Source organism: Leptosomus discolor, chromosome Z, assembly GCF_034619465.1.
Source record: "Leptosomus discolor isolate bLepDis1 chromosome Z, bLepDis1.hap2, whole genome shotgun sequence".
Lineage (NCBI taxonomy): Eukaryota > Metazoa > Chordata > Aves > Leptosomiformes > Leptosomidae > Leptosomus > Leptosomus discolor.
Window position 1 is genome coordinate 8599056 of NC_141419.1, and position 12064 is coordinate 8611119.

The following is a 12064-nucleotide window of genomic DNA, read 5'->3' on the forward strand; positions in this document are numbered from 1 at the left end:
ATTTGAGTTTTATATTAATATTTCTGTAAAGAAAATGTGTGAAGTACATCACATTTCTCACAGAGGAACAGACTTCAGCATTTGACAGTTTGAACACACTCGAGCCGTCTTCGAGTGCAAACAAAAGGATTTTCCTCCTTCGCTAACTTACACAGCATTCAGAGGCGCAATATATAAACACTCGCTGGCGTACAAAAATACTGTATCAAAGACCTTGCCTCCTCTCTCAAACCTGTAAAAGGCTTCAACCGTACATGAGGCTTCTGCTGGTTTAGCACAGGGATAGCAGGCAGTTATTTATACATTAGTTCTGGATAGTTTTCGATTACCACAGTGTCCCCAGACTAATATGGTTGAAAAATCGCAATCAATGAGTTGTCATATACTGGCAAAATGCCACTCTGTGATATGACCTTTACTCACACAGCAGCTATTTAATAATAATACAAAAATTACTTTATTTTTGAATAATAGTTTGTTTGTTTGCTTTGTTTCTTTTTCTTTTTTTTTTTTTTTTTTTTTTTTCCGCTCTGGACACAAAGAGATCACTTTAGCGAAAATGTGCCACTCAGAGAAGGAAGCTGCAGTTGGCACAGCTCTTACCAAAACACTGGAAGAGGCACAGTCCCAACCCCTCAGCAGTGCTATCCAGAGGCAGGTTTTATCATCGCTGTCTTTAAGGATATTTTAAGGCTGTGGGAAAACTTAAGGGAGGTGGGAAGAAGGTAGTAAGGGAAAATTGGCCCAGCATATTTCTTCATTCAGATGGTGATTCGGTGTAATACTTTCCATCCTCACAATGATCACTTACGAACTTCTGAAGTTGAATACAATAGTCGAAAACAGATGCCTGGCTAAACAACAGCTTTTTAGAAACAATGCTTTTAACGAGGAGTCCTATTACCTTGCATCAGCTCAGCGTTATTGTCTGCATCTTCTATCACGGAATGACAAAAACTGTAATTAACAATTACTACTGAATACTGGCTTCTCAAATGAAGCAAAGAGGTTTGCTATGGAAGAGAGCATAACCAAATACAACAATCACCGAACCTGAGATTTTTCTTATTTATTTAAAAGTACTTAACCATGAATGGTCCTCATTTAAAGAAAAGCCCTTGTGGTATACAAGTACGATGGCAGTGTGATGAACTACATTAAAATAAAATTGCATTTATTTCCTGCCCCAGTGGTCTGACCTTACTAGCATTTAGATGTACCGGCACAAAAGGTGCCTATTCCTAAAAGCGGTACAGCTGCAGGAAGCACCGGCGAGGTGTACTTCCCCACACCTTTCCCTACGTCGCGTGCCTTTTGCTGCACAAGGGCCGGGCAACTGATTTTCCCAAACCCGTGTTGGTTTTGTTGTGTTCCACACTCAGTTACTTTGGAAGGGCGATTGTTCATATCCGAGCCTGATCCAGCCAAGGCTACCACACCAGATGAATCAAGACTGGTTGCTGCACATTTTGACCCGTATTGAATTTTATCAGGTGCTAATTATTGTTTTACCAGAACAACGGCTTAATGCATCTGTTGTTTAATTCCCACTTCCCTATTCTCAAACGTGAACATCAAAGAAAATAAAACACTCAATCTCAAACAGCCCCTGACAGCAGACCAGGACTCGAGTGCTCAATAGACAAGGCCCTTGCCACCAGTTCTCATATTTCCACAACAATGAGCAAACACAAAAACAGCACTAAGCGGCCTTTCCTCCTTTCCGCTCCCCTTGGCCGGTCGTCTGCCTTGCGCCGAGAGGGCCCTCGACGGCGGCCCTGCTGGGAGCGCGGCGCGGGGGAGAGGATTAGCCTCGCTAACATGCGAGCATTTGCAAAAGGGAAGGAAAAACCCTGCTACTGTATTTGGCGTATGAATAACCAAAATGCACGCGCTGACAGGAGACCGGGACGGGCCTGCGGCTCCCCGGGAGAAAATGTAGCTGTGATGAGTGACAGGGCTTTCAGGAAATATGTTCACAATCACAGACAGTGAAGGCCATGACCTAGATCGTTTAAGAGCTTGTCTTGTCAAATTATCAAAAGCTTCTTCCTCTCTGAATAAAGAGTGACATAAGTGAGTGTCAGAAAGCTGCAGGCTGACAAGCCAAGCATACAATAACAGCATGCACGTCACATACTTGCCGAACACCGCCACGGCTAGCGGCAAATCTTAATGAGAGCGCGGCTGGCCCAGGAGACTTGGGTCCCTGCTGGCACAGCTACTCATCTCGCAAAAATCCTTCAGCTCCAAGTCAGTTATGGTCTGACACGACGACTACAATTACTAAACACAACTTTTTAACAGAATCCTCTGGTGCTTTGTCAAAGCAGCGGCTGCTAGGAGCTGCCCCGCCGCAAGCCACCACAATAAAACAAAAGATTTGCCAAAACACACACTTTTCATCACCTCCGCATGGGAACTGCCGCGGAAAACACACAATGCTTCCCTTCAACACCACTCCTGCACGAGCAGATGTCGAGACCTCTCCCTGCGCCGCCAGTGCAGACGGCCGGCGCTGCCGGCGCGGAGCAGGCCGAGGTGGTTAACTGCCGGTGTCGACCAGGCTCCCAGTAACGTTTACTTACACTTACCATTAGGTGGACGTTGACTCGCCATGGGCGTGAAACACGGGGGACACCGCTGGGGAATGAGGTAAGGGCAAATCCCTTGTTTTCTACCCAGAAGCCCAGGGGAGGGCCGAGGGCCCACGGCACCACTGGCAGGAATGGGCTCTGGTGGCCACGAGGCCACCAGTTGGCCCCCGTGGACTTGTCCCTGTGCCTCCAGCCACATCCCTGTCTGCAGAGGTGGCCGCGTCCCCGCAGCAAGCGGGTTCCAAAAACGACAAAGGCAGAAGGATATCTCCTGGGAAAGAAGAGGCAAATGGTGGTTTACATGGCCAGAAAAGGTGTCAGGACACACGGAGAAGATTCTGGCTGAGGTACCCAGCTGGTTCCTGGGAAGGAGCTCTGCTTGCAAGGTGCTTGGGGTGTGCAGGTGTGCATGCGTCTTCACACGAACTGGGCCCGCAGGCACAGCATGGCTGAAGAGCACTGGGGACCTGGGCACTGCTGGCTGCCAGCTCCCGGACGAGCTCAGGCAGCTCACCCAGCATCTGCCTGCTTTTCCCCAAGTATACAAGGAGACACTGCCCTGCCTGCCACATTTGCCTCCTCCCTGCCACATCATCCTGTTTATGAAGTTCTTTTTCCACCCTTGCAGCTGGCAGGTGAGACTGCAGACCACAAGCCTCATGACATCCACCTAACTGCCATCAAACCTGCACAACACAGGACGTTCACAGCGTATACATACATAAGCATAAGTATAAATATGTGTACACACACACGCACATATAGATACGCATGTACATGTGCACACAATGTGCCATGTGGTCCTTCCTAAGGGGAGCAGCATGCAGCCAAACAGAGCCGCACTTGACACTTTTGAACAGCTCTGCTACTGGCTCCTCTGATGGTCTTCCTGAGGCAAGCACATGAGGTTGAGCTGCCTCCAATGCAACTCTGCCTAAGATGACTCCATAGATTCTGAGAGCTGTCTCAGGCAAAGAGCCTGACCCAGCAGATAACAAACATATTACCCTGAAAATGTTTTAAATAACTTTGAACATTTTCAAATCAAACTAGGTGAAGTACCTTGAGCTGCCTCATGTTCACTTCTGTTCAAAAGCGTGACGGTGGAGAGTCACTCTGAAACAGACTGTGCACAAGAGCTTGTTCTGCATCCTTTGAGTCACAGTAAAAGATAGTGAACTTTCTGGCAAAGACTAATTAAAACTTTTTTGAGCATCCGAAGTATTTGACAACATCTCAAAAAAAAAAAAAAATAGGGGATTTATCACTATCTTTCTCAACACAATTAAGATCTGCTCTATGAAGGCTGCAGTAGTGTTTTCAGAGTATTTCAGAGAACTTTGGGGAACATTGGACTCATTTAGCCCCAGGCTCAGAGCAAAACCTGTGGTCTGCCTCCAGCTCCTACAGACAGCAGAAATATCCCAACAGGCAGACCGATACAAAACAGCCGCAGTAACTGGGCTTGGTGAAACACTTTCAGGTGTTTGATAAAATGCCCCGCAGAGGACTTTCTTTACAGAATGTAATTAGCAGAAGCACAGACATAAGGACCTGTTACCATGATCAGTTCACATAGCCTGAAAACAATGACTACTACACTGCGCCAGACCACCCACCTACGGACTTTAACCACGGCTGTAAGCCGACGCCTCACGGAGCTTAAAGACAGGGCAAGCACACACCCTTTTCCTAACTCTCTTCCACACCCAGCTGTTTTAAGCTCAATGACTGCGCGAGCTGGATGAAGCTTCCATGTGTTCAATGACCTTCCCTGGATTTCTCTTCCATCATCTGGTCCCGTCTCCTCTGGAACCTAAGCAGACTTTCCGCATCTGCGGCATCCCTCAGTAAGGAGTCTCACAGGTCTGCTACTGACTGCACCAAGAGTCACCTTCTTCTGTCTCTTCTGAACCTAGCTCCTACTGCCTTTGTCAGACGTCCTCTAATTCTGGTGCTGGAAGAAACAATGAACAACTGATCCCTAACCAGTGTCTCATCATGGATGATTCTCAAGCTCTTTACAGACCCTTCCCTCTGTCATCTCTTTTCCAGGCTGAAGAGTTGTAGCTGTGCTGATGGGTGCAGAAGAGAGGGACCAAACCTGCACTGAGGTGTTCATTGGTTTCCTGGTCATTCCTAATGTTTTACCAGCTTTTTTTCACAGCTTGTGAACACTGAACTGATTTTTTTGGGGATCGTGTCTCATAGCTCTAAAATTTGAGTTTTAAACAGTAATACTCAGAGCCCATCATCCCACATGCAAAGATGGGATTATTTTTCCCTGGGCACTTTATATTTATTATCCCTCAGGTTCATCCGCCATTTTATTGTGCTCTCCCTCTGTTTCTTACAGCCCTTGGGCAGTTCTTCACAGTCAGCTCACAGCACTGACACTCTAAATAATTCAGTCTTCTCAGCAAATCTTGTCACCCTATTGTTCAACCTTTTCCATGTCACACTAGCATACCCTACCTTTATCCTCTTATTCCATGCCTGTTTAGTTTCCTTAAAAGCTTTTGGTCAGGAACTTTGTCAAACGCCTTTTGGAAACTGTAGACTATGTCAACTGGATCGTGTTTACACACATGCTTGTCGACCTTCTCCTTTGAAGAACTCCAGAGATTTCTGAGAAGTGGGATTTCCTTTACAAAAGCAACCTTGAATCCTCCCATGTATATCATATTTATACATCCATTCCAACATGCCGCTGCTATTGCAGTGTCTGGTAATCGGCTTGGCTGGCATGTCAGGCTGGCAGGCCCGGTTGTCCAGCTCTCCCTGGGACCTGTTTCAAAAATTGTCATTGTATCTGCCACCAATCAATCAGGCACAAAGCAAAACGTTACCCACTTCCATCACTAATCTGCCTATTTCACTTTCCAGTTCCTCTAAAGCCTTTGGGTAATCGTTATCCAGTTCTGGTAACGGATTAGTATTCACAGGTTAGCAGTAACCCTAACATTCTCTTCAGGTTCAGAGAGATTCTCTGACAATTCCCTCCACAAAGCAAGATTTCAGTGTGGGAATGTCCCTGGTTTCTTCCACTATGAACGCTCAACGCCAAAAGAATATTTTTAGGTTCTTAGCAATAGCCTTATCTTGGCTGAGTGTTTCTTTCGTGTCTTGATCATCTGTTGGCCTTACTGGCTTCTTGCTCTGATGTGAAGAAAGATTTACTGTTGGTTTTGGTTCCTTTGCAAAGTGCCCCTTAAATTCTTTCAGCCTCAGTTCTGCACTTCCACATTTAATCTGCCAGAGTTTACGATCCCTTCTGTTTTCTTTGTTTGCACACAGACATCAGGTTTTCAGACGACACCTTCCTATTTCTCCTAACCTCTCTGACTCTGCTGCGTAGACTCACGACCTTCCTTTTGCGCTCTGCAGTTCTGCCGTGCTGTCTTTCTGCCCAAGGACGGGGCAGACGAGACCCTGCTCTTACACTCCAGGATTCACTGCACAGGTAACCTCATGCCGGCCATGCAGGAGCACAAGAGAACTGCCTGAAAGGTGCGAAGACAAACCTTTCGGACTTAAGGTGGACCTAAATGAGCAGAAAAAATACATGTTGTGATGTTGCTGATAATCTACACAAATTAGGTAGAATTCAAATTTTTGGGATGATAGAGGGCTCATAATTCTTTACAGAAAAGAAAATTACTTTACAAGAACTGGCCTCACAAAATGTGTAAAATATAAAAGGTGGCAAAAGATGCAAAGAAAAGACACTTAAGATTAGAGTTCTGTCTAACTGCTTACCAGACACATGCCATTCACGTTCTTTAAAGTAACGGTACCGCGTACACATTAGCTATAAGCAGAAGTACAGCTAGAAGAGGAAGACCAAATGTAAATTTCTAACATTCAAATACCAACAGAAATAGTAAACTCCCAAATGTGCTGGCCATCATTTGCATATCCCAGATATCATTGTCTGTGGTGAATGTGTAAGAAACTCTCAGTCTTCCTTCCCAAACTCCTCATAGCAGGAGCAGGATGGACACTCGAGCAGTTCAAACCACAGCCCCTCTCTGGAAAGGACACGAAGGGAAAGCACGTGAAGGGACATCTCTCACATCTGACTGTCAAGCCACAGGGCCAGCCCTCCCACTGAAACTCAATTATTCCATGATTCTGTGATATGGGGATTGAACGTAATGACAGAGGGTACGAAACTTAAGCTTCACCAGGTAGAAGAGTTATTCAGACAAACTTCTATACTCAGTGAAAGGGAGGAGAAGGCCTTCTCAGGATGTCTCTCATTCTTTGACCACATAGAAGAAATAAAGGTCAGAAGGAGATATTTAGAAAGAGATTCAAATACTTCTGAATTTCAAAAAAACCCCAAAGTTTCAGGGAATCAAACAGCTGTATTTGGAAGACAAACATTTAAAACATATCTTTAGATAGAAAATGAAGTAGGAATGTATGCTGATGTTACCACAGCTTGCCTTTTATCCTCACCTTTTTGGGTTTAATTTGAGAAAAAAAAAATAGCATAAAAGGTTAATTGCTATGTACAGGACTGAATTTCTAGGACATAATACCATACAAGGTTAAAAAATTATAAAAACATGTTTAATCACACTTTATTTTTCATCTGTGTTTTATTTTAGTAGATCATATCAAACTCAAAGGCCTACAAAAAACTTTGATCTTTCTTTTCAGTCCTTCAGCATAACCACGACTGCTACCAAAAAGCCACAAGGAAACTAAAGAAAGGGTACAGTAAGTCTTTTACCTGTATTTATGAAATATGAAGACAAGTCTTCATGTTACAGTCACACCTTAACCTCCTACTAAACCGAATTAAGGGTTGTGCTGCAAAGTCATTACCTTCACCTGATTTATGCTTTTAAAATTCATTTCAGCACTGTCTCTATACGAGAAGCACACGTTTAAAGACTACCTGGGAAGGACTTTGTACACGCACACACAAAAGTACCTGAATACAAGACCCTTCCAAGTGTAGTGTTCTAGCGTCACTTTACCCCACAAAGTGATTGCAATCACTTCTGCCTGATTGTAATCCCACAGATCTTTAAATATACTTACTAATCTTAAAAATTTTGCTTGTTTTGCCAATCTCTTTTATTTCTTCTACCAAAATTCCAACTGCTATAGAACTGAACGCTCTCTTAAGAATGTTAAAGAACGCTTTTGTATTCTCGCCAAAATACTGCACTGAAACTTGACATGAAATTATTCACCCAGGAAGCAAAAATGTAAAAACCAGTGGTGTCTAGCTTTGAGGTACACCATACTTGAAAAATAAAACAAAAGTTGCTGGTTTGTGAATTCCCTGAGCTGTTACAAAAATCCTCTTGTTAATATACATACGTAATGTGAATTTTGAAATACTGAAAGAAGCTTTTAATTAGGCTCCATGATGCTCGTAATAATTTTAAATGCTCCTGTTCCAAATCTTTACATTTCCTCCAGAGCATGCAGCAGTGGTGCATGACATCATATTCCTCGCACCCAGGATTCCTGGCAATTAGTACAGAACTGACCTAAGTTACTGTGTGGTACCATAAAATCATAGAACAGCTTGGGTTGGAAGGGACCATCTTGTTCCAATCCCCCTGCCATGGGCAGGGACACCTTCCACCAGACCAGGTTGCTCCCAGCCCTGTCCAGCCTGGCCTTGAGCACTGCCAGGGAGGGGGCAGCCACAGCTTCTCTGGGCAGCCTGTGTCAGTGCCTCACCACCCTCACAGGGAAGAATTTCTTACTTATGTCTAACCTAAATCTGCCCTCTTTCAGTTTGAAACTGTTACCCCTTGTCCTGTCACTACCAGCCCTGGTATAAAGCCTCTCTCCATCTTTCTTCCATCTACTAACGAGCAGTAATAACAGCTTTGGGCAGACTGTCAAGAGCAAAACAGTTTCTATTTGTTTCAAAATGCATTCAGAAGAATTGAAGAAATACTTTTAAGACCATGCACTGAAGAGGGTGTTTCCATAATGGTACCATTTAAATGATAAAAATTGTGAGGAAAAAAGTCTCAGCCAAATCAAGTCCCATGACCTCACCTCCCACTCAGTCTTCAGTGCAGAGAACACACTGTATCTGGATGGCCTTGTATCCTTACAGTACTTGAATATTTTTAATATTTCCATACCTGGTTTGGTGCCAAAGTTACTCATTCAGTTATCCAAGGCAACTCTGAATGCTCCGTAAAATCTAACAGCAGAATGTGCATGTCTTACGGGGCCTCCTTTCCCCTGTGAAATAAATGGAAGCCCTTCTCCTATTGTGCTGCTCAACCTGAAACAAGCAGCCAAGCATCTGCTGGGAAATACACTGAACATCCAGTCTTGCAGCGAGGCAGAAGGAGCGCTTCCACGTTCCCACTTGACAGAACCATTTGCACTATGAATACAGACGCAGGCTTGCCAACACCTCTGAAACATGCTTTTGTTAGGTACGGTATGGAGATCGTCATCTGCACTAAGTACTTGTTTATCTCCAGTGTTTGTGACACGGAGGCAGCGCAACACAATACAAACAAGGAGTCAAGAGTGACTGGCTACAGGACCAATGTCCACCCAAGCTGCGTGAGCTGCTCTAAGCAGAAAAAGTTGGGTTTTGAATGACAGTAATGAAGATTGAAAATATCAGTGTGGTTCTTGCGGGATTAAGACAAAACACCAGTAGGTTCCAGATATCAAATATTTCTAGGACAGTTTTTCTCTTATTAGTAGAGCACACAATTTTGCAATTGTTCCACTGCTTTACAAATTCTCTTACACTATGTATGTGATGGGCCTGTCCATAGGGATATGGCAGTAGAGAGACAATTAATTTCATCATTATCTTTCTTCTTGCATGTTCATAAATAATAGAGGACTCTGCCGAAAAGCAAGCAGAAACCGAGCTAAGGCACACGACTATGGTTCTAGACCTGCTTCCTTATAAGCTAATGCCATCTAAAATTTTTCTTCACCTATATCTGCACAAGAAATAAACTGTACAGTTTCCATTGTGTTCGTAAAGTACATTTGCAACACAAAATACTTCGCAGTTATAAATACTTCCCAAATCCATTTAGACACCAGTTTAAACTTCTAATAATATTTTCCTTGATGAATATGTGATCATAGTGAAATGACCACAGATCTGGAACTCTTGGAGTGTCAGAGTTATTCTTTACTTCTTGCTGGCATGCTTGCAGCACAACGTGTCTCCTAATTTCAACCTCCCTACACCTTTGGTTCAACAGAAGTGAGGACATTTTTCTCCACCCTAACTAAACCAGACAAAACCAAACTAAAGACTGAGTCCTTACACTGCTCCAGTGTGTTTTCTTTGAACCTTTCTTCACCAAAACTGTGATATGCTAGGTAATGACTAACTACAATACTTTCATATGCTTACAGAAATACGCACTATGTAAAATTACAGAAAATACGAAAAGACTGCAGTCAGTGTAAATTCAGTTTTTGACAGATATAAGAACAATAACGCTTCAGCTCTTTGCCATGGGCTATACTCACATCAGCATAATGCCCCTTCATATCGCAGCGACTGCAGTGTTTATTCCAATAGGCTCTCTCAAGACATTCCCTGAAGTAGTGGCCAGGCAAACAGCAGTTCAAACAAAAACGTGCTGGGCAACTGTTTTGTAGATGACCTCTTTCTGCGCACAAGCAACAAGGGGGAACTTTCTAGGGAGAAACAAAAAAAGAATTATGTTAAGTGAGAATGTTTCAAAAGATTAAAGGAATAAAAAAAGATAATCAAAAGACGAAGAAGAAACTACCCCAAATAGATGTCTACTGCTCACTAGGAATTGCAGAGATGTTATATTTCATCAAGGAATCGAAGTGAAGGAAGACTGTGACTAGAGTAAAACTCGAAGCTGCAACTCCATAGGCTCCCTATGCTTTTTTGGTCTGGACCTTGCATCACAAGCACTTGTTAAATGCCCAGTGCCCGTATTATTTGCTCAGTGAATACAGCAAAAATAATCATTACACCAGAAAGTGTATTTCACTCAGAGCAGAAGTGTTGGGCACCCTGTATGAACACTTGTTTGAACGTGACAGTTTGTAACGCGACACACGGGACTGGCTGGTGAGGACGGTCTGCACCGCAGGGCTGCACTGCGAGCAGGCTGGGGTGGGTGAGAGCGCGGCGGGGACACAGCTGGGCAGCTGACCTGAGGGACCACAGGGACAGCCGTACCGACGGCGCCATGCTCAGCTGGGAAGGAGGCAGTCGCTCCCAGTCTCAGCATGGGCAACAGCCTCTGGGAAGGAGGTTTTTACAGACTCTGTGGTGGGTACTGGTAAATCCAGACTCTCATGCAACTGCCCCCACCTCTTCACAGCATAGTGACCTATTTTTAAGCCTCTAACCCCTAGGCAAACTTTCTGAATATTTGGCATCTATCTGAGATGCTTAAAGTTACTTCCAATATTATCTTGTCTATAATTTTTAACATTGATTACATCGCGGTTCATTGTGTAAGTTCCTGGTTTCATTCGTTTACTAAGGCTGATTTTTGGATTCCTTAGGTTCTCCTTGTTGAAAATACATTTGAAAAACATTTTACATCTTAAAACTGGTTTTACAATATGAAAAAAATGTTTCTATATTGTATTCGACTCTCTTTTTGCTCAGTTTATACTTACAGATTTTTTCCTTCATGAAAACAATAAAAGCAATGACCTCTGCAACACAGACAGCCGCTTTTACATAGTAAACTGATCTTGTGCAAGCTACCCTTCAACTTGGAGTAACCTTTCAACAAAACAATAAACCACTGAAGCAATGCTTCTAATGGCAAGCACAAGAGTATTAGAAAAAACAGCTATACTTGTAAGTAATTTAAGTGTTGCATTTACCTTTGGAGTTGGACAGTTCTTGGACAAATGACCTGGTCTACCACAATTTCTACAGGTAACGTTTTTATCAGCCGTGTAGTACCGCATACTGGTGTGCCTCACGCTTGCGTAGTTGGAGATCTGTGCCTGGTGAGACATGAAGATAGAATCACATTCAGATAATTTGAGATTCTGTGGTTTAGCATTTGTTAGAACTGGAAATTTGCAAAGGTCACTGCTGGTAGTGTTCAGTTAGAAACCTAACTTTTTACAAGCACAATTTACACATACAGGTTTGAATTGGGTAATTCTGTTATGGAGAAACCTGCATTGTGTAGAAGAAAAGCACTGTCTCGTTCGAACTTCCACTTTGGGACATTCTTTTTTGCTGCTTAAAACTGCAGTTACGAGGATTGTTTTCCCTTTATTAGTCAAGTTACTTCTACTCACTATGCCATCTCACAGTGAATATGAATTTTTCCCAGAATACAAACATAATTGCAAATGCAAGTTACATGTTCCCTTGCACACATTAAGGGAAACTTCTTGCACAAAGTACAATGCTATACAAGTCTAAACCAAATCTGCAATTTGCAATTGTAAAGAAAGATTTAAAAAGGAAAAAGAAGAAAAAA

The 12064-nt window shown here is 43.3% G+C and overlaps 1 protein-coding gene across 1 annotated transcript in view; it reads right to left on the bottom strand.

Annotated features, from left to right (window-relative positions):
- The window catches only part of ZCCHC7 (zinc finger CCHC-type containing 7), a 110715-nt gene that overhangs the window by 25652 nt on the left and 72999 nt on the right, over positions 1-12064 (bottom strand). Inside the window, exons 3-4 of the mRNA XM_086479825.1 lie at positions 11451-11576; positions 10098-10268 (exon numbers count right to left, since the gene is read on the bottom strand). Coding sequence (XP_086335951.1) covers positions 10098-10268; positions 11451-11576 — 297 coding nt within the window. The remainder of the gene's footprint in view (positions 1-10097; positions 10269-11450; positions 11577-12064) is intronic.